The sequence below is a fragment of the Neodiprion pinetum genome, chromosome 3 (assembly GCF_021155775.2).
Source record: "Neodiprion pinetum isolate iyNeoPine1 chromosome 3, iyNeoPine1.2, whole genome shotgun sequence".
Lineage (NCBI taxonomy): Eukaryota > Metazoa > Arthropoda > Insecta > Hymenoptera > Diprionidae > Neodiprion > Neodiprion pinetum.
Genome location: NC_060234.1, coordinates 39181205 through 39206103, shown reverse-complemented (window position 1 = coordinate 39206103; position 24899 = coordinate 39181205). Strand labels below are relative to the sequence as shown.

The 24899-nt window shown below is 37.9% G+C and overlaps 1 protein-coding gene across 1 annotated transcript in view; it reads left to right on the top strand.

Annotated features, from left to right (window-relative positions):
* The window catches only part of LOC124214956 (NF-kappa-B inhibitor cactus-like), a 30835-nt gene extending 6499 nt beyond the window's left edge, over positions 1–24336 (top strand). The window contains exons 2-4 of the mRNA XM_046617751.2: positions 5479–5896; positions 6276–6628; positions 22264–24336. Of these exons, the coding sequence (XP_046473707.1) occupies positions 5479–5896; positions 6276–6628; positions 22264–22688 (1196 nt within the window). The 3' untranslated portion in view covers positions 22689–24336. The remainder of the gene's footprint in view (positions 1–5478; positions 5897–6275; positions 6629–22263) is intronic.
* The last annotated feature ends 563 nt before the right edge of the window (positions 24337–24899 follow it).

Genomic DNA, 24899 nt, shown 5'->3' with positions numbered 1-24899 from the left:
GGAAAACTGGGAATAGTCAGGGAATTTAGTCTGCCGGGAAAAGTCAGGGAAAAACGTAGTTTCTTAAAACAAAATTGTACTCAAACTTTTACTATGCTTCATAAATTCAGCAAAGCTAACTTTCGGAAATAACATATTGTTCTATTTCTAATTATTTGTGTAAAACAAATATGTTGTATCTTCTTAATTCGCAGCGAAGTCCATGGTGGCCACTCGTCAGGGAAAACCCGAAAACGAACGAAAAGTCGGGGAATATTTCAATCGATCAGGGAAAATGAACGGTGCCATGCTCCGGCGGGACGATTAAAACTAACCTTCTTCCACGAAAAATCAAAATTCGAAAGTATCGCGTGATAGACATATTTAATTAATAAAAATCGTGTTGAGAAATAAAGTGCTTTTCGTAGTATAGACGAGGGAAATTTTTATAAATTCCGTAAAAGAAAAATTGCTTCTCGGGTATATAATTCTTCGCTTAGCCCCGTGCACCCATAGATGTATAATAAATGGAGTGGACAAGATTCACGGGTTAGCATAAGTTGAAAGGATGCCCTAGTTTCCATAAACATATTCTATCTACGTAATAAGTACGTTTTTATACGGAGCAACAATTTTATTTTTATTCATTTTAAATGACGGTTTCTTGTGGTGAAAAATAAAATTAAAATAACCATCGTCTTGGTAAAATTCAATTTACCTTTTAGTTCAAGAGTAAAATGAAGAAAACGATCCTCAATTCAAAGAAAGATAATAAAAACTCAATATCAAGAACCTTGCATAAAATTTACATTATTGATTCAGGAAAATGACGTATCTCTTGTCATATTTCGATATTACTTTCATAGTATTGTTTATTTCACAGAAAACTAGTGATAAGTACAAATAACCTTTGACGTAAGTCATTAGGCATTGTCAAATTGATAATTTCCATTTTCAAATTTCGCTTCTATTAGCTCTGGCTTACGCTCTTGCTCAACAGACTGCGTTCTTATCAATCGGTAATTTTTTAAATCTGATTTATCTCTCTATTCCGAAATCTGTAGCTAGCTATCAACCTTCAATTGTTTATTGGCAGTGAATTTTTATTAGTTTCAAAATAGAGCTTCATATTAAGTATACTCGTAGTCATGAAATCTTACTCTCGTGATAAATATCGATATTATACCGGGCAGTTGTTTCATAGTGGTAAAATTAATTATATTATCACTCGACATATTTTTGATTTGTTGTCTCTTGAAACAAAAAGAAAATCGAATTTTACTAGTAGGAGCTTGTGTTCATTTTATTTTTTACTACAAGAAATCATAATTAAAAATAAATTTCAAGATAAATTTATTTTTTGAATAACAAAAATTCAAAAAAAAAACAAAAAAAATTGTATTTAGCATTCTCATACCATTTTGGTACCATGACATAAAAATGTGTTTTCAAGATCTTGATTTTACAAAAAAAGTTCATCGATTTCAAAAACGTCCATCTTCATGTGAAGGATATTTTCTGACTTCATGAGGTGGCCACACTTTTAAAAGTGGTCTTTTCTTTACTGTGCGAACAAATTTGGCGTTACGCGACCCTAATCTCAATTTCGTACTTCGTGAAAAAAGGCGTGACATACTCTTTTTATATAAAAAATCGTGTGCAACAAAGAGGCAACGGTCTTTTCGCCTCGCGTATTTGCAATATTCGTTTTCGAATTCATCCACGACTCATATTGCAAACTTGCGCTCAGCCTGAAAAAACCGAGTTTACCTCCTTGTTACACAATGTAGTATTCTGTACTTAAGCTCGGATATACGAATATAAATTACTTTGCTTCAACCGTGAATAGGTTGTGACCACATTTTTAAACACCGATCTATTCATAGACAACTTAATTGGTTACTCGTATTGGCACTATTGCTTAACATTTTAGTCAGAGAAAGAATCTGACTTTGGTTACGGAAAAGTCAGGGAATGTTTTTTACTCTTTTTAATGACCATCGTGAAAACGTTTCGTACAATTGATCGCAGATTGGTTTTATCTGGCAATGGTCGGAATTATTCCTAGCCATTTATATACAGCTAATCGATCGATTACTAAGCAAGATAATAGAGGATTCGATGACTAATCAAACACATGAATCTAAATTCGATATATTCGTCACAGTAATATATTTGACTTGAACTCCCTCAGGGATATTTAATATTACATATATATAATATCGTACGCGTTCTAAAAAACATAACCCATGCACAGAACATGCGATTACAGCCTGATAAACATCCGGCCGAAATAAAATCGTTATCAGCAGTTGTTGAGGTCAGCTATAACTAGAAAAAGAAAGGAGAAAGTTCAACATTCCGGTTTTTATTGTAAGACTGCCTCCATACTAGTGCAATCTAGGTATCTGAATAAAAGGTACAAAGAAATTCTGTAAAGTACAAACTGTCTGAAAACCTCAAGATTACAAGTCTCCTTTGCAGCAACGACAGTCATTCATTCAACATTCTTTGAAAGAAAAACTATGAATTGTACGTTAGCAGATGTTGAATAAATCTTGCAACATGAATGGCGTGAGAACGGAAATAATGAGATGTGAGATAACGAGCCTGTTTCTTTCGAAGACAATGCAGGCGTCGATCTGCATCGATGTCGATGGCCGAAGCGCCGATTGAGAACCAGAATGCATATAATGCTGTATACATATTCTGCATGTGTAACAAAGCGCTGAGAGGTGGGATTCCATTGTGCGATCTCCGCTTCCATGTTGCAAACGAGTTTCCTGCCTGGAAGTAAGAGGATCGAGTCGATGCTCCCACGCAGGCCGCATACCCAAGATGTATGTACAGTCGGTGCAGCCTTCGATATTCAACTTCGGAACTTCCGGATCTAAAGGGTCTATTTTTGAAGAAATAATTGGATGTCTCTAGCCTTTAAAAATACGAATACTTTACGGGGATTTACACCGATTTGTTGAACTACACGATTACGTGGTATCTATGACGTACAGTAATATCGATAACCTCGGGATTGAACGCGAGACGTACATCTTTTATAACTATAGAAACTGTATCCAGAACTGGAAATTAAAAATTTCATATACGTGTAACGTAAGCATGTAAATTGAAAAAATTATCGAATACAGGGTAAAAACATATCTTGTTTTGAAAGCTTAGTTCATTACTAAATAGAAATAATTTGTCATCGAATTCGCTGTAAATGTGGAAAAGAAAATAAGGAATATTTTCGTGATATCAGAAACGGGTGACTAATACAACTCACTAATTCCAATTGACTGGTAACTGTCTAATTATAACGATTGCTATATCGAAGACATCTTGTTTTGGAAGCGGAGACTTTATTGTTAGATAGAAATATTTTGCCACCGAATTTCTCATAAGTGCGAAAAATAAAATAAGGAATATTACACCTCACTTAATCCAATTGACTGATAACTGTCTAATTGAAACGATTGCGATATGCAAAATTCCATCATAAATCGTTATAATTAAATCCGCGTCGAGAACAATTCTTCCCTAAGAAAATCCGATCAATTCGCAAAGTGAATATATCGGGTATATATTCTACGGTCCAGCGAAGCAGATAAATTTTGATCAGTAAAAGTATATTTCTGCGCAGAGGAAGGGGAATCCCGAGAGGTGTACAAGGTATATGCAATTATATTATATTACCCGTTGCTTAAGTTGAAATTTTTCTTTCAAATTTATCCCCGATTTCTCTTTTAACTTTTAATCTCTTTTTTGATTAGTGCAAAATCCAATAACCGCAATCGTAAGCGGTTGCAGTTTGAACATTAAGAAAAGTGACGTCTCGCTCGGTAAGCGTTTTAACCGAAAGATACGCGAAAGAATATTACCTGATATTACAAGGAAAACAAAAAACAATCGAAATCGAAAGTCGAGCGATTCAGAGGTGGCGCGGAGCAAGGGGATTTCCTGCCTTCGTGTTGGTAATATTTGTAAAATATCGGAATACCTCAACGCTGCGAGGCGGGGAGCGGCGACAGCAGGTAGAATCATTAGGCCGATAGGGTTTTCCCATCGGCGTAGCCTCGCCGTTCGGCCGTCAGAGGCGGTAGTGTCGCGAGGGCAGCCATTGTTCAGTCCGTTCTTAAAAGCGAGGCGAGTCGACACGCGCCAGAGGACGGAGCGTGTTTTAAACGAGAAAGTGTGCCAGCGTTAGTGATAATAAACTGGTGATCGCGGCGTGCCATCGCACGTGATCGACGAAAACGGGAAGACGTCGTTGGCGATCAGGTATTCGAATAAAGGCCGAATATTCCGCACGAAAATCCAACCAGCAACACTTCACTTACACACTATTACGCGCGCACACAGAGGATCACCGTGCGTACGAAGGTGTTTCCTCGACACGACGAATGATCGCACGCCCTTTGGCAAAATCAGAAGGAGAAAGAGATATTCTTTAGGCTTGTCAGAAGTAGAGAAACGAGGACGAGGAGCGCGGAGAAATCGCGAGGCAACCTCCGACGATAATACGAAATTTGTCTGCAAGTGCCCGCCGTGTTCGAGGAAGCAGGACCGCGAAGTTCACTCCAAGGGTAACCTATTTCCCAGACGTGCATAAGTACATGTGCGACTGACTGGACATCCGATCGGTGATCATATCGAACGAACACGTGCCTGACACGGAAACCCTAACGAAATTCGACCTATCCGACCTCTCGCAGATATTCCATTCATTCCTATTATGACACACGAAAAATCATCGCTCACCGCAGCTGTCCCGATGTTGAACGATCGTCGCAATAACTACGCGATTGCGACCGACTCTGTGCGATAATAACGATAAAAATAATAATAACAGTAATTGGAAAGAAACGTTAGTCAAATGAGAGTGTAAAATACGAAGAGACTGAAAAACTGAATATCATCAGGGTCGCCGGTGTTTCTCACCTTGAACCCGAGTCTAGTTATCGCGGTTTAATTACACAGTTCGACAGGCGAATTTCGTCGATCCTATCTTGTTTTCCGTCGTACCACGTGGTACGCATCTTGTCCCCCCCCCCCCCCCACCAGGCGGCATCAATTTTCACGAGGAATTCCATCGCGCTAATATCCCTCCCTCTGCGTTTTCCTTCTCTATCTCAATCGTTGTCGGTTTACCGTTGACTGTCGGGCAATTTCACGAAGAGTGGTGTGAGTGACGTGCGGGAGTGACATCGTCTACGTACGTCCGTAACTTAGTGATAAACACCGACCGCCTCTTTCTTGTTGTTTACCATTATCAAGCCTTGTTCAAAGTTAGTTCGTATCGCCCCAATTCGTTTGTGGTTTGTGGCTCTCTCTGTTGTGTGTGCATGTGTTTGTGTGTACATGTGAACGATACCAAGAACCAGCGGGAAGTGAAAATCAAAGAAAATACGACATCGCACTTTAATTTCGGAAAGAGAATAGTCTAGACTGTCAAAATGTCCCACTCTATGCGTGGTGAAAAAAACGAGAAGACTGTTACAGATGGAGAGAAGTACGGCGAACGATTCGACTCGGGTCACGTCGATTCTGGCTTTTTGTCTGGGACTAATTTAACCGTCAGTGGAGGCGATCTGGAGATCGACAGCGCTTCGTCGATACAGCTCCCTGTCACCCAAGAACCAATGGTGGTGGGCGACAGCGGCGTCGACCTCGGTCTCAGCGACGACCTCAGCCTGCTGTCGTTGAAAACCCAAAACTGCAACCGCTTCGGAGGCAAGGTCCAGGCCGAACCTATAGAACTCACACCTGTAACAACGCAGCTTTCTCAACAGCAGCAACATCAGCAGCCTACTTGCGTCAAATCAGGTCCATCCATCGCCAACATTCCCTACAGGCAAGTGCAGCACAAGCAGCATGATTGGACGGCTTTCTACATGGAGCAGGACGACGACGGCGACACGTAAGTATTTTGACTTACTTTTCTGGTTTTGGCATATTATTATGCAGACGATCGATGATTTGTTGTTATCTTCAAAACTCAGAACGGTGCAGGTGTCAGATACTTGAACTCCAGCCTGCAGTGTTCTTTTCAAGCTGCTCGCTTGCTGGAGATAACAGAATATGTGTTTGATCAAGATAACACACGAGTTATCGGTTATTTATTACGTTGAGAATTCTTATTCGCTGAAAGCATATTCAGCAGCGCAGCCGACAACATACATATATAGATATAGATCTGTTGGTCCGAAGCATGTTATAAATGTTCCATCACTCACTTCTCTTTTTCGCCTCGCACAAATAGATTTGCCTATTTATAATGAAAATTTTTGACTTTACAGACACCTGCACAACGCTATATGCCAGAGTTTTCTGGAGGTGGCGTTACCGCTGATTAAAATGGCGCCGCATCCCTGCCTCCTGGATATTCTCAATGATCAGCATCTGTCGCCGCTGCATGTAGCGGTGTTGACTCGCCAGGCTAGAATTGTTAGGAGTTTGGTTCTCGCGGGGGCTAATCCAGCCCTCAGAGATATGAATGGCAACACGCCTCTTCATCTTGCCTGCACTTCGGGAGACTTGACCTGTGCGAGAGCATTGACCGACCCTCTATCGTCGTCCGAGAAGAGAAGCGCACCACCTGGAGGACCTGCACCTGCGATACCTCAGGACCTTGAGCAAAGAAACTATCAAGGTGAGCTTCGATGGCATTTTTTTCGTATTTCAATTTTCGGGATTTGTTCCTGCACACATGAAGTGTACGATCATTTTAAGGCTTGAGATGATCTTGTTACCTGTTCAGCAGTCTCGTCAATTTTCATTTATAGCGGTGCAGTAATTTATGCACACGATGAACTATTGGTTGTTCTTGGAATAAAATGAGTCAATCTACGAGCACGTAACCAGTTCAATATTTCTGTCCTACTCATGAGCCGATAAAAACTATGCTTGAAAAATAATTTCGAACATTAGGGTATGAAAATGCAGGGCAGTGGTGTTATAATTTCAAATCAGAACAAACAAGCGTAATTGTGCTGTTATTTGGAATCATTAGCGTTTCAAAGAAATCCCCTGTGGGTTTCTGAATCAAACTTTACAGGAAAAATTGAGAGAGAGAAAGAAAGAAAATTGATTTGCAGAAACCGAGTCAGTCATAGAACAAAGAATATGACGGAATTGGTCCCAGAATATTCGTCACTTTCTCAGATTACGGATTTGAATCACAATCGCATAACAACCACGGAGCGTCAGTACGATAATGTGCACAAAAAAAAATGACGATGCAAAAAGAATACGTCAAAGCAGTAGAAACTAGTCAAAGTCCGACCTCAAAGTGGATCCCGAGGTGAACCGCAAATCGAAAAACGGAGCGAAACTGCTTTAGGGGGCAAAAAAAATTCTGTCGCAATTTTACAGTGACTGAGGTATGGCTGAGTTTTCAAAATATGAATATATTTTCCTTCATTATAACTTACCGCAACGTCAGACATTCCTGAAATCGCGAAACAACGATTTCTACCGAAACTTGAATCGTTACAATCAGGTTACCAACTTCCGTCTTCGTTACAGCGTGATAATTATCACGTATAGCCAAAATCAGCGCGTAGGAAAATTTTTTCATATGAAATCAGACCTTCAATATAAGCGATTACCGAGTTCTTCACTTACACGTATGGCTATTATATCGCTCTCAGGACGTATGCTGGGGATTCCCCAGCGTGACGAAATCCCCCCCACACGTTTCCAACGCTCGCAAAACGACGAATATACACGTCGAACAGGTTTGTGTCGGTGCGTACCTGTGCTGCTAAGGTAGAACCGTATAATTTTCGCCACTTTGTACACACGTGTCGCATCGTTGATTGGTGGAAAAGCAGGCAGTAGCAACCGATTCGATGATCGGTTGTGAATAATCGCGGATAGGCGGTGTGTCGTTGAAATTGTTCATTCGAGAAGAATTTATCTCCGCCGCACGTCTTTTTCTTCTTATGTATTTTATTCTCGTTCGACATCGTTATGATCTCTGTTTTCATTCGTCATCGCTTTAATTATGCCGGTGCACGTTGTACGTGTAGGATTTCTTATGTATAATTATATACGTTGTATATATTTATATATATATATATATATATACACCTAGTTATTATATTATTATAGTAATATCAAACACGCGGTCACTCGTATATGACTGCTGCTGCACTTGGACTGTTGATAATCAAGAATGTTGATACGTTGCGACCTATTTAGTGAACTATTGTCGAATATTTCTCACAAGTCGTTAAGCAACCTGCTCATCACTATCCAGTTTTCTTTGTGGAATTTATTATTGATAAAACGATGACACGGTTTAGGTGAAAAGAATGTCAAGTCCTTTTTTTTTCATTGGAGGACTTTTGACGAATATTTCTTAATGATATGAAACTTCGGAAAGCGAAGTATAATCAACCATGAAATATCTGATCAACCGCGTGATAAGAAACGAGTCGAGATTCATCAGAGATTTTCGTGGTATACGTATAACTACGTACAATTGTAGGCATATAGCTGTCATCAATATTTGTTTATCACTTGTTTTCGATGACGAATGAGGCAATGTCGTAATGTAGTTCAGTAAACTGACCCTCGACGATTAACGTATCAGCAAAAATTCCCCGATTCGTTATTTTCGGAGAAAATGATACAGTTGCGAACTTCCTTATCGATGATAAGTTCAAGCTGTGTGATGTTCTTCAAAAAACATTATCATATTCTTCTCGGATCTCGTCAATTTGGCTTGAAAAATATATTTTTCTCCTTTCGGATTATAGCTGGATATTTATCTAACGAGATTTCTTCTTCCTCGGCTATGTGGGGGGGGGGGGGGGGGGGGGGGGGGGGTATCTGCAAGTTCTATACAAGCGTCCGCACATATCAGACTTCCTGCTATTTCACAGCTACAAGGCTTACATATTAGATCGTTGTTCGACTTTGAGAATCCTCTTCCCTTCTATTTGGGATATATCAATTTTACAATATGACTAGCGTGTGTGTCTAGTAAGGAATGCTTATAAATTATTAGCCATCACCATTTTTATTTGTTACATCCATAATTATTATTGTTATTATTATTATATTCTCAATTGGATAATCAATCAGCTGGACTCGCAGTTTATTGCTGTATTCCTGCTTCCTGATATTAATTATACAGGAACACTATCACCTTTAATCGTAAACATAACTGAAGATTTAGTCGAATTAACAGTTTATATCCGAAACGCATTCCGTGCAGAAAATATTTTAGTACATAGTTTGACAAAAACAGCAACAATTCTTATTGAGATTTGAATTGACGGCATATTCGCGAGAAATTAGGAAATGCAAATCGTGGCAATAAATTGACGATATTGATCATCGGAGTTTACCCGCAAGTCTAGTGAAAATCTAAAACGCGTTATCATCGGATTGCCAGAGTTTGTCGGCGCACAATTTTTCACATATACGCTCATCTTAATGCGTCTAAAGATGGGAATTTTAAGCAACAGCAGTGCATAACCTTATACACAGTTAAAAGAGCTGATAAACGAACATGCGTGATTTACACAGGATAACATTTATACATCGTGCATTATGTACATGTAACTTTTCTCATACAGGCATACGTCGGTTTAGTATATTAGATATACGCAGTAGCCTATCGTTAAGCGGAATTTATTTGTAATTTAGTCATTGGAATTTCCAAGCCCCTATCCTATCGTATACCGTGTACTAGTAGTTGTAAGATATGTGATATGATATAACCCGAGCTGTAAACTTTATTCTCCAATTTACTTACCATAGGTAACCATATGTTTATACACATGTATGAGAAATTCTCACTATCGTGTTACCCTACAATAAATACCACATCGCGTGTGTTCCATTCTCCCATATTACATAGAGCTTGAAAACCGATCGAGTAACGAGTTGAAGCTTATGATAAATAATATGATCGAAATACAAAATCGCGTATCGCCTTCGGCTCTTATGATATTAAAAAAAAAAAAAAAAATCATTAGTCGTTGAATTTAATTTAATTGATGTATAAAATTTATTTCATCCCACTCGTCTTGTGTTTATCACATTCATATCACACATAATGGGTGGGAGAATTATAACAAACTGTTTTACATCAACGATTTGAAAGCGTCACGCATTTCTGCATGTATTTCATTTATTATACATTCATATATAACGTACACTTATTATAATGTGTATACTTTTTTTCATTCTTTTTAATACTCTTTTGTTGTTGCATGTAAAGGAGAGATTTGAGACCGTTGAGTACCCGGTGTAAGGTCTTATTATAATGCACATGCGATGTATCATCATCATCGTCGTCGTCGTCGTCGTCGTCGTCGTCGTCGTCATCGTTATCTCTTTAGTTCGCGTTGCGCGCGTTAATGCCTCTGAAAAGGCTTCGAGAAAGATATCCTTGTTTTTCCTAGCGATTACGGCAGCCTCGGGCGCATGCTAATTGACGATCTTGAGTTGGGGAATTCCGACAATCGTGTTTCGTGCCGCACCGCGCTGAACGGGTTCACTGGTCAAAGTCGTGTCTGCGACAAGTTGAAGACTTTTTGCTCGTCGTTTATTAAATAAAAGACGATGTACTATTTTAATAATAATATTATTTAACGGAAAAGCTTACGTTAAACATCCCGATGAATCTGGGGACAGGGAGAATAAAATAAAAAGAACCGAGCTAAAAGACGAATGGTTTTTTTTATTCGACAACGTTTTCTCGAGTTGTGTTTAAATTAATTTCTATTTATTTTATTTGTTGTTCTTCTTTTTTTTTTTTTTACTGCCGTTTGAATGTTTCTGAATTTAAATGCCTGCGTTAATCTCGCTAATATATTTAAGTACTCGCTCACTTTGCCACTCAGATTTACATTATACTTGTGCATACATATATATGTGAATATAAGTAAATAAATGAATAAATATATGTGTACGGTATGGTTGTTGTACTACGTATATAACGTATGTAAAAGGAAAAATGCCGTCACTGAATCTTAGATGAATTCGATGCGACGCGCGGAACTTATCATTATATATTTAATTAACGTAACGGTAACCTTATCATTTCGTCATCCAGGAAATCATATTTCGATTGAATTTCACCTTGTTCTATATATTAATCACTTCCGTGATTTCATGAATTGAAAAATTCGAGAATCAAATTAAACGATACACGGTAAATTAGTTTGAAGAACAACGACAAAGAAGTACACATGCTGCGATACCGCGATAAACATATTGTAGATATTTGAAAAAAAATACACAAATTTATAAATGAATTCAAACAACGAGGTTCGATGCGCGATACGAGTATTCGAAAATTATTAAAATTAGTAGAAGGTACTGTGCATCGATAAGTTTAGAGTTTTGTTGCTAATGTGAAATACGACTTCCGCAATATCGTTTTCACGAATATTTCACAGACGTGACGCCCCTTTTACTCATCTTTATATACATTGAATATCCGTTATTGGTGCCAGTTGAGCTACTAACGTAATTTTCATTTGTTTTTATCAAACAATTGATGATAAAAAGGATGAGTAGGGAAAAAATTGCCGGGAACAACATTTTTAAACAAATTCAAATAACACCAACCATTTCCTGATGATGACGTGAGATCTGCGCGTATAATGTTCAGTCTTATAATCGCGAGTAACAAGATGGGCGAAAAGTTTTTCTTTTTGTTTTCTTTTCTTTTTTTTTTTTTTTTTTTCATTAATATACTTACAAATGTACAAGTGCGCACGTGTTGTATAATAAATTTGCATTGCTATACGCAAGTTGAGTGTAAGGGTAAGAAAACAAAGAGGAAGAGCAGACGTAGATTGCATTATTTATTCCGAATGATTTCTTATCTTACACTTAATTAACTCTTTGCGCATGGAAAAGTGTGCGGTTCTTTTTTAAATTTTATAAAACTAAGAATATGAATGTGATGGGTTGACGCAAAATAATAATACGACAGAAGGTGCGTGGGTGTAATTGCAATACGATGCTGTATCCTGACAACGAACTGTAAATCATGCCAATATATCGCCGTGATAAAAAGTCACGCTATTGGGGAATCCCCAGCAGTGGGTATGATAATAATACTGCGAGTCCTTTTACCAATATAAGCGTGGTTCACGTTTTAACGCCTCGGCCGTTTAGTTTCGACTTTCAAAATGTCCAGAGGCAAGGTTTCGAATCTCGTTTTACCGTGTAAATGATTGCTTCGCATTTCCTTTCTTTTTTTTTTTTTGCCTTTCATTTCAACTGCCAAATTTGCAGTTGAAGCCGACAAACAACCACCTCAAGATCTGTTTTATTCTTTATAAAAATATTCTAGAATTTTTTAATCCGTTTAATTTCTACAATTATTCATCGCCAAAGTCTGTTCGGATGATCGTGAAAATGCAGAAAATCGGTGACGATTTTTCATCAGTGGCGAGTTTTTTTATCCTATTGAGATTATCCGGGTCGATTTGAATCGTCGAGAAGTAAATGAATGAGATTGTATATATAAACTTGAATAAGTAGCAATTTAGTTCGCGTTTTCGTCGATAGTCTTTGTGCAAAAATAGAGTGCGTAAAAAAATTACACACACACACACAGCACACCCAGAGAATAAACAATTATTTTCGATGCAATTGTCGTACCGGAGATAATGTTGCAAGTACGTAAAAATCGTGTAGTTGCAACGCGGTCGGTGGAAACGAAATGCATTTAAGCGTAAAAATTGCACACTCGATGGGAACCTAAAAGGCTGGAAAGGAACCGAGGATTAGCAACGGTCCTGTGAAAGAGAAAAGACGAGACGGCGGTTTGTCAATTATAACATGAACAAAAAAAAAAAAAACGGGGGGATCCACTCGACGAAGTTTACAACGGGTTAACAATTTTAGGCAATCGCGTATCGTCGGTGTGAGAAAACTCAAAAAATGTTGGGACAGATCATGGACGGTTGTAAAACACAATACCTGCGGAATTCGCGACGCCGAGTGTAATATATATAGTTACATAGTCGGTATACCGCGGATAATCCGAGACCGTTCGCATCGCTGCACCGCATCGAATTATGTCGACCGTTTCGCCTGTCAATCGGACTGTTGCAATTATTTCTGCCGAGGTTTATGCGCGCCACGTTTGTTCGTCCGTCTGTTGTTTGTGCGTTTCACATCCGCATCGTGGTCGGCCATTCACACGAAAGACCTGGGAATCTCGTGGAACATTCAAAATTTTCATGGTAAACTTGCAGAAATTCGCAGGAAACTTGAATCGTGTTCTTGGAAATATAAATATTACACACACACACACACACATATTTTGCTCTGCCGTAACTTGAACTTTCGGAATTTTGAGCCGTGAATCGTTAATCGGTGGTAGGTATATAAAGTATCCAGACGAGAAGAATTCCATGAAATTTATTTTGCAAAAATTATTGCTCACCCCGATTCAATGTTATAGTGTAAAAAACGCGTTAAGGTAAGGAAAAATTGAAAAATGATTAATCACTGTAAGATTGAAATTTGAGAATGATTTGCAAGAAGTTAAATTTCTAAACTACATGTAATAATTAACCGCTTGTTCGCTTTGTTCAATTCTTACTGTTTACATGGGAATTTAATATGACATTCATGTCACGTATCATATGTATATGTTCGAAGTAGTACCGCAAGTAGCGATTTTCCCCGTAATAAAGATCCATCGTTACGTTAACGTTTTTACGAACTTCAATCCACTCCGGATATCCTGTCAAAAATTGATGTACCTACCTAGGTACGTATTAAACTCTGACGTGGCACGTTGCGGTGAATATCTCCTAATCGGTTAGTCCAGTTTGCCGCAGTCTCGCCTCTTAGTCTGGCCTTCGATCTCATTTGCATAAGCGTTACGCGCACCTTAACGCATGTTGTTATTACGGCCGTTATTACAACCAATGCCATGCCCGTACAGCCAAGGTGTGTAATATTGAGAGCGCCTGACTGGGTCGGTTTCTTTCGGTGTGGCAGTAATTAGGAATGCCGTAAATTTCCCGCTTTACGATTGCCTGCGAATATATCTCTCCGTGATTAATTCTCACATCGGGTTCAGGGAATTCTTGTAACATTGGCAATACTCGACCTTATCCAGGCTAGATCGTCGTAACTAACGCGCGAAGCATTTGACGCAGGACATGTTTGTCCAGGGTCGGGAAATAATTGTGTTGTTAAGTTAATTGCAACTACAAAGGCGGATTGTTGCGGCTTAGAAACACCTTTACATCGTAAACTCGGGACTGCAGGGTTGGGGCCCGAACGTTTTGAGTCTGCGGGTAAATCTAGAGAAAGTCAAGCCGGGTAATACATTCACTCCGTCTCACCGTCGGCATGTAAGGACGATCGTTGAGTAGTTTTGAAACGGTATAACCAGGGTCCGAAGGGCAAGCACGCTCACCGATCAGATACGAGCCATGGAATATGGAAGTTGGCGGCCCGAGTCGAGACCTTCGAAGAGAGGCGTGGATGCCCTCCTCGAATGCACTCGGGACGTCTGGAAAATTGACTGCACCGAGTGAGGAGTGGTGGTCACCCGTGGTCAGCCCTTTTGAAAACCTTCCACTAGAAAACGGGTAGAAAAGGGATTTTCAAGAGACGGTCGTGCCTTCGGCAACCGTTTCACCTTTACTGACCATCCGTTTCGTCGTAATTCCACTGTATCCTCTTGTCGCGCGAGTTTTGGCTTTTGCAATGTACTCCACTCATCAACGTGACGGTTGGATATCGCGCACGATTATTGTACCTAGAGACTATCCTGACCAAAGTGTGCAACTTGTGGAGTGAAAATGAGATGGCTCGAGGTTCTGCGGCTTCTATTTCGCTTGTAAGCAAGTCTGGATAAATATGGCAGCGCGCGAAAGTTTTACACCGTATGCTTTCAAACTTCAATATTACCATTTAAGTCGAGGGGAAAAATGTACGGTTGAATAATCGTTAGGAAACACTCTCGGGAAATTAAAGAATTACATTTCTCGACTGAGTAACGATCGAATCAGTATGTATATTCGATCGTTATCTGTTTGCGAGATTGTAAAATTTTTCCAACTTTCTCTCCATACGTACGATCGGTACGCGTGTATGTATACATATATTCGACGGTTACGTGATCTTTTGTGTATACGTACGTATATCCGCACAAGGTATAATCTTCCTGTATATATTTGCAATTTTGCGAAAATACGTCGTGCAAACTTCTCAACCGCGTCGATCTAAGTATGTCACATATATACATATTTGCAGTGCATATTTACGTTGCACGTAGGCGGTGGACGTATGTGTAGAGATATTTAATTCTACCGATCATGTGATATCTTCTTCAAGATTGTAACGTTTAGCGACATCTGCCGGTGAAATCCTCGACTTTTTCACAACTAAATACATCATGCGTATAGATGTACACCATTTTTGCGCGTCTGGTTAGGCTAGGTTAGGGTTACGCTGGGTTATATGCCAGAAGGCACAGAAGCTATGTCCAGCCTGATCTGCATTTAATCGTAAATCCCGAGCCATGCGGGACTGTAAAAATGAACACACGCTTCTCTTTCCGCTTAAATTCACTTTGGTTATTATTTTATTTACACTTTTTCTCATACCCGACTAATTATAATTTTTTATTTTTTTTTCTAAAACGGAAGAATTAAACTGATGGGATTTTGCATAAATTATACACATTATATTATAAATAAATTATTCCCCGCAGCAGCTATAAATTTTTTAAACGACATTCTTATTTAAATTTTGGTTTGTCCGTCGGTTGTAGCCGGAAATGGAGTTTTTTTTTCACCACATCTTAGCTTCATTCGAATAACACACAAAACACGTAGCAGTTGCAATTTAGTTGAATAAAGGTCAATTAAGGAACGAATAAACGATGTAACGGTTGCACGCACTCGTCCGATGGAGAGAGTGACTTGCACATTTGCACAACGACGGATGATTTTGTTATCATTTTATTTATTTTCATTTTCTTTATCGTTAATAAAATACCGATCCCGTGGATTTCAGAAATGAATTATTACTCGTTAAAATTAATATGTCCGCTTATTCTCGTCTTTATATAATTGAATAACTATTATCCTGATGAACCAAGAAGCATATTACGGTAACACGCTGCGCTACATCGTCACGTTTGATTAATTTAATATATATATATATATATATATATATACACACACGGATAATATTTATATATCTTATAATGTATGTACATTTCTTACGTAAATATCCATATCTACATTTATGTAATACATGTAGGTATGTATACCCAACTATCGCAAATTACGCAACGTAGCGGAACGTCGCGTATGTAACTAACCAACATCACAGAAACAAACGAAAAAAAATAAAACAGGAATAATATTGGAGTAAAATAAGAAGAAACTTAAGAGAAATAGTGCATCATTTATAAATGTAGCGGTTCGTCACCTTGCAGATGTAACCATATCCTTTTCTATGGCAATCAAGGTATGTAATAGGGAATATAGCCGGCGATCTGATCGAATATTATTCGAAAAACAAGTTTGATTATTACGGAATAATAAAAAGAATGCACATCAAAAATAAATTATAAAATTGTAAAAATAATCCGACAGACTAACAGCACGTGCATTTTATATTTATCATAGTAACAATTTATCGTAGCGAAATTTAGCTCTAACAATATAACAGTTTACAGTCGATATTGCCAGTGTTTGGTTAATGTATTGAAAAGCAAATTTCATGTTCTTGTATTATAATTATTGCTGTATATCTGTAATTTTTTTTTCTATTTTATTGTTGACTTTTAGTTGTACATATACATATATATACACCTACGGTACAACGTACGCAATATATGTACAATGCAAGGAGATTTCATTAATAATTCCAGAGAAATCACAACGCGTTGCGACGCGATACTTCGCTTTTCTTACGGTCGCGTATATTTTCAAATTTCGCAGTACATAAATGCAACACGTTGCAAGACATATTCGCGAGAAGAAAAATAACGGTTAAACGATACTGAAAGAAACCTCGATTACGCGTGATTATTTTTTCGTTTCTCGCTGATGCGAGTCAGTCGTAAAATATATGCGTACGTAAATATGCAACCTGCACTCGCATCGAGCATATATTCCAATTATCACAGCCGCCGCGGGGTGAAAATACTACTTTTAATTTTACTATTTTCGAGTTCCCCGGAGACACGTGTCTATGATGACGACCTGCACGTGGTTCTTAACCCGTATGCCAGTAATATACGATATAATACATTATGTTATACGACCATTCGATTAACACCGCCGCAATGGCTTGCGGGAAGAAATAATTATTTTAAAAAATTAAGAAAGAAAAGGTTTGGACTAATTGTCGATAAAATTATAATTGAATATCCTTATATTTTTTCCATTTTTTTGGTTATATACGGTATACGTGCGTTTAATCAATTATTGAAGTCATTAAAATTTGATGACTGAATAACACGTCAAAGTTCAAACGATTTCCTATTTTATTTAAAACATAGCGACTTTAATCTACGTACGATCTGAATTGCTACGAATGAAGGATGTATGTTGTATGAATGATATAACGATTTTTGTATCGATATGAGAATAATATTTGCGCATGAGCGACGTTTTGAAAGAATGTGTTTTTTCCTACAGTTTGTAATTCGCGAAGCAAGTTGCAGTCGCAGTTGTCCATTAAGCAGAGTTGTTTTTTTTCTTTCCTTCACGTTTGCGGTCGTTAGAAGATTTGTAAGACGTTGCCGTGGCTAATATCTACTTGCGCTTTTAACCTGTCGTAGGAGAGCCTCGCTTCGCTATATACCTACATACACATTACAGACTTCTTGAATAACGCTAGTCATGCTCTCTATTCTACACAGTTTGACCCACTTTTAAATCTCCCTCTTTCCTCAGCAGCGGTTTTCTATGTAATGAATGAATGCAAGTCTTTTTACTAACGTATCTATGTATATGTATATATATGTATACACGTACTAAATACAACGCACATTGACACGTGAATAAAAAGACCTGGATATCGATCCATGTATAAATTTTTTTAATAAATATTATAATAAATATACCAAAAAATCGGTCCGATATATATCATAAAAAAGATGGCAAAATGGGTGACGAAAAAACTGCTACGATACGCGCAGGAATAATTGTGTAACGTATTTTATAGGATATGTGTCGGAAAATTCAAACGCGTGATCGACAAACAATAATGTATATAAATTATTTATAGCGTGTTTATATCGTTATATATATACTTAGATATGTATGGCATTGTTTATACATACATACGTGCTTGTGTGTGTGTGGGGGGAAATTCAATCCGTATATTTGTCATCAGGGTTTTTCCCTCATTTGCGTTATCTCGAGTAATGTAAATCATAGATATGTACTGTCAAATATGGATAAAAGGTTTACATGCGCAGATAAATAACATATTTATTGAAACTGTCTTATATCTGTCCCGGTTCTTTTTATCTGATTGCGAAAGATTATAATATACGTGCATGCATCCGAGTTGTCATATTATCCAAAAGTGTTACATCTTACATTGCAGTGATTTTTTTTGTCCTACGGAAATATCTAATCGACTCTGTATGGCGGCAAGAATTGCAAAAGCGCAGCGACAATATTGCACGATTCGCGATTCTTGCAGACTATACGCAAATTCGTTGCAGGGTCATCCTGTATCTCTTGACTCCGTGAATTGATGAATAAATTAATTACCGTGAAAATAACAACGGATCGACAGATCGAAGAAAGAAAGGTTTAATTTGAGAGGGTATGAAAAAACAGGATGACAGCCGATAAAATGAAGACTCGTGTGATTCCTTTTCCTTTGAAACTGACAATACAAGTTGCAAGTATGATTTTAACAAAGGAAAGAATTGAACGGGGAAGAAAAATGCAAAGCTCTTCGCTCTGTGGCTAATAGTTGTATTTTCCGATTATTCGCTTCCGTGCACGCTGAAATGCGCACATTTTTCATCGCGGGCGTAAAGACACGCGTTCACAACCAGATTCCGTTACATCACGGAGTAGCGGGTAGAGAAATTCAGCCCCCTGTAGCAGATGTTTTTGATATTTTAAAAATACTCACTCGGCTATTTGCGCACCGCGGCATTCTCGCCGCGGGAAATCCCACATTGGCGTAGACGTTGAGACGGGATCCCCTCGGCGGGAAAAAAATCAAGAGTAAGAAATATGGTTGAAAAAAGTGAAAGTGCGGATAAATGGAAACGGAAAAAAAAAAAAAAAGAGAAACGTGAATCGATAACAGAGGCGAAAATAATTTATAATGACGAACGACGCGTTCCTTTCTTAATTATATGTATATATGTATATATATATATATTTTTTTTTGTTTTTCACGTAATTCCGAATCCTAAATAATTGAGCAATCAATTTATTCGCAAACACAAACGAACACATGTGTGATATGTTATAACACGTGCGATCCTGTGGTCAGTCGTTCGATATATTTGTTAAGTGGTTCTCGTTATTGATAACAGCTTTTATATATAATATTATTACACATATGTTGTGTTGAGTTGAGATATTTGTTTTCATTTGCGTCACAGACAAATTCTTTTGCAATCTGTATATATGTATATAAATACCATGCAGCTGCTGATCGTTTCGCTGGGGTGTATTATAGACAGTTAATTAAACCACCTAAACTGGAATAACAGCCTCATTCCAATCAGTGTATGCAACGCCTTTATTATCCACAGCTCTGCGATCGTTTCCACGTATTTTTCACCAATATGTGTGTGTATAATATACGTAGGAAAATTTTGAACACTTTTCTTCCATCTCGTTTGCATTTGATTTAACTTTTTATTTTTTATTTATTTATTTTTTTCTCTCTTTCACTCTCGTCTTAAAAATTTATCAGATTTTTTCTTCCTTACAATCTCATTAACCCTTCTGCTAATATGAAAAGAAAGGAAAGAAATTGACACATAATACGAAAAATGACGAACATTTAATACCTGCTATATTATAGTCACGTGTGTGGTGATTCAATGTAACGGATTGCGGTATATATTATATACATATACATAACTGTCTCTTTAATTAAAGTGTGGGAAGAAAATAACACGCCATTTTTTCGCACCATGTACGTCTACGTACATAACATGCAGATGAATAGAATACGTCTCGTTGTATATAATCAACGCGAGGTCTCGGTGTCGCGGGATTTTCCCAAACTTTTATATACCAATTGTTTTTTTATGTGCATACATACATGTATTATATCGCGCCAATTCTCCGTGACGCGCACTTGCTGCTATGTAGGTACATTGTACAAACATACAGATACACGTATACACGTATACAAGTACTACCTAATACCCGATACCTGCTCTTATTTTATAATCACCGCGATAAACTTGGAAGTTTGTTATTTACCCAAGGTCGTCGAGAAAAGAACAGTAAATTACCACACGGGCGCTTAAATTACCCAATACATTTGAAATATGGGGTAAGAAATATAATTTACGGACGAAAGTAACATTCTAGATGAGAAAATAACGATACGCAAAAATAGAAACTTTTAATATCGAGTCAGGGAAAGACGAAATAAAACTGTAATAATTCGCGGTCAAGTTGGAGGAGAAAATGCATAAAAGTATAGGGGAGAATTCCATGAAGTGAAAATTGTTTTCACTTTACGACGATCGAAAGACGAGGAAAATTATCGAACAAAACGAATCGTCGGAATAGAGGGGGAGACGGATCGAAGAATTTTCCATCGTTTACGCCAATGACGCTTGCGACCGGTGCTAACTCAGGGTGGTTAAATTTAGCGGCGCTTTGATCGGGGCGAGCCTAGTTTGGACCGCAGGCAGCCAGCCAAACCTCTCCGACGGTGACTCACCCATCTCATGCCCGTTCTTAATTCTTCCTAGTTCTATCCTCTATCTCCGTGCGCGAGTCTGCGTTTGATTTTCAACTTTTCCTTCCACCGACTGCCGATTTTCGTTGATGCTAAGGCATGTGACCGACGTCTTGCGTCTTGTTCTATCTCAACAAACCAGAAACGTCCGCCTCTTGCACACGCTCGACGCATCGACGATCCTTCTTATACTCGCCTGTCTCTATTTATACTCACACATGAGCGAGCATTTCCTCTCGCACTTCGCATGCGCGCGCAAAAAAAATATCGCTCCGGAACGTCTGTGAAAACCGCGTGACTGGAGGTAAAAAAATATATATATATATATATCATTCACATACACGTACAAATAGGGACGGCGGATAAAGAATTTTTTTTTTTTTTTCTTATTATTCACTCGGTTTGCGGAAACCGCACACCATTTAATTTTATGTATATGGAGTATTCTACGTCAAACCAACGGGTCATGGACCTCACCTCCTTAGATTTTGATGTCCGATAGATTTTTTTGGTTTTTCTTTTCGGTCAAAAATGATACCTCTAATTTTTCGAAATTTTTCCATCGTCTCCATATATTTCCATATATATATATATATTAGTATATGTAATTATTATACTAGGTCAAGTCATTCTCACTCCTTGGCTGTGATGTGTACGTAATGTGGGTAGTTTGACGTGTATGTACATATATATATATACATATATATATATATATATATATATATTTCTTATATTCCATGGTACTTCGGTATAATGTTTCTGAACGAGAAAAAAGAAAATCAGCGAAAATATCAAAGTCGTACACGTATGATAATTAATTTAATTTATACGTATGTATTTATGACACAAAGATGCGGTGGAAGTTTGATGTTATATTTTCATCAATCTTTGAACAAGAAATTAACACGTTGGCATTACGTGGCGTTTAAAAATTATACATACAGCTGTATAAGGTATATGCGAATAAACGGTTATAACGTCCGCTCGATTCTTTGTACCTACTTGTGACGATGATGAATCGGCACATGTATGTGTCGATAACCTTTTGAAATTCAACTCCTCTGCCTGCTTTCTGGATTGTGTACAAATTATTTTGTAACGTTCAACATCACAGGCGAAAAAGCAAAGTACGAAGCTGCAATTGCAATCGAGTAAATCAACGTTTAGGTTTATACCGATCTAAGAATGTACAATGATCTTGCAAAATCTTTTATATCATATGTTGTACATGAGTTTGAATTTCATGTACATTGTAAATTCCGATATAATTGCACAAGTGGCTTTTCTAACTAGCGGATATCGGAACTGATTTACATGCGATATGTAGCATCCCAACTGACGATCAATATCGAAATTTTCTGTTTCCAGGACAAACCTGTCTCCACGCGGCGGTGATCGGAGGCCACGTTGAACTGGTTAGACTTCTCCTGCGGAACGGGGCCGATTTGGAGGCTGGCGAATGGCTCGCTGGAAGGACGGCGCTTCATTTGGCAATCGAGCGACATCGGACATCGGTGACGAAGTTTCTACTCCAGGAGTGCGCCCCGTGTCTCGACGCCCTTACTTACGCCGGTATAACCGCCTACCAAATAGCGGCTTGCGGCGACCTCGAGCTTGCGAGGGAGCTTATAAGGCTTGGAGCGAAACCGCAACCGCCTCCAGAGTCGGACTCCGAGGACGACAGCGACTCGGACATGGACGATGACTCCGAGGACGAGGGAGATTCGAAGAGCCCCGTCTACAACGTCAACAACGTAAACCACACGTGGCAAGGCGCCGGGCTTAGAACCTAGGGAAGAAGAAGACCGGGAATCCGGACGCGACGTCTCGCTTCCCTATCGTTCCTCATCGCAATCGCTCCGGACATTCTTTGGAGATGGAACTGAACGCCCTCGAGGGCTGCGGCGAGTCCTTACCGCGGACAATCTGTCCGAGGATGCAGGGAACGATTCCCTGATAACAGATGGATCTGTGGGAAACATTGGAACGACACGTTTTTTACCGTCGACGATATATATATACTATATGTATATATAGTATATATATATATGTGTGTGTATGTATTTTAAAAAAATTCGAACGACATGTTTTTTACCGTCGACGATATATATATATATATATATATTATATGTATATATATATATATATATACATGTGTGTGTATGTATTCTACAAAAATTTGAACGAAACGACAATGTTAATGAAATGACGAGATGAAACGAAACATATCTGTTGAATGGAATAAATCGAAGAGGTTCGCGCGTACCGGATAATCCCCAATGCATGAAGTTGAAGTTAGTAACGTTAGCCTATCCAAACTTTGTAAGAAAAATTACTATTTTGCACTTTTAGAATAACTCAAGAAGTTGAATTTACAAAATCTGTGTTTGTTGATGATTTATTAACGGTTTGCCGAACTTTAGGTAATTTTAAAATTGCAAAATAACGAGTGTCTGACCCCAAAGCATCTGTCGACTCGATTATCGTTGAATTTTATTTAATGCCTATTATTGAAATGTGTATAGTTGAATAATTGTAAGCGATCCTGCGGACGATTTCGTTTTCTCTTATACCGGTTTATCGTCTTTTTTGTGTCACTTTTCCTACGTCTTTTCGCTTTCTTAAATTCGCTTTTTCGTCAATTTCTACGAGTACGGATCGAATGTTGTATATTAGTTGGGAGATTATTCCGTACACCGGCAATAATTGCTCTGATAAAAGGAGATATTCGAGTCAAGTTTGCGATAAACCTTCACGCTTGTGACCTCTTCAACAATTCTGGATCGAACAATCGGTGTATAAATATCTATATATACATAAATAGATACGTAAAATCGCGTTATAGATATAATATGATAGATGAATTCAATATCGTTTCGAAATACGATTTTAAAGAAATAGAAAGAAATATATTATATTGTGAAACGAAACAAATTAATAACACACGGTTCAATATACCTAAATGTATAGTATAAAGCGAATATTGAGAGAGAGACTATAGCGTGACTACAAAAATTAATTATCATTTATTTATATTGCTATTATTATATTACGAATATTATTATATGTAAAATATCTTATATATATAGGCGAGGTATGAGCCCCATTATAGGCTAAGCCCTGCATCAAAATATACTATAGATTAACTTATTATAGTTAATTGTTGTATAAACAATCCTCGTGACGGAAAGATAATTTCCCTGTACCTATCTAGACGTACCTCTCTCTGAATCTTTTCATCCCTTTATATCTGTATGCAAAATTTTTCACGTGTTAAAAACTCTCCTCGGTATTGTACATAGCCACGTTTTACCCTATTAGTAAATTAGCTAACAAATTATTAATTATAACTTATGTTATACTTTTATTATTATTATTGCTTTAGTGGAAACGATTATATTTTAGTAATAAACGAACGTTCTTAAGAAAAGACAAAAAATACTAGAGATTTGTTATTTCATATAATTACAAAATTTTCATTCCATGCAAATAAGAGTTGTAACATAAAAAAACGTAAGTGTTCAGTGCCGGGATGAACACGTCAGTGGAATAAGAAAAACCAATGAAATTGATTATTGATAATCACACCGGAGTTGTCAGCTTATCGCTCTTTCCCAACGATGTTACACAACGAAGAGATCTGAGATTTTGAGATTGACAATAGCATGAAAAGAAACGTACTGATAGCAAATGATAAGGTGGTTTGATGTAGAAGCAGCTGTATATGAAAAACGTAACAGCAATCATATCTAGCATCTGTCCATGTTTACGAATGTTCCTTGCCCAATTGGTTGCCGAGCAATGAATGCGAGACACGTTCAATGACGTCAATTGGCAATTTCGTAAGCAAGTATCCAATTGTTGTTAATAGAAGAGTGATGTAAACACATTTATTAAATATTTTCATCCCGAAGATCATAGGTGTACGTGTATATACTTGATTATTATGGTTATTGTGGCACGGTCACGTATGTATGCATGTGCTCACCTCCGTTTTATACATA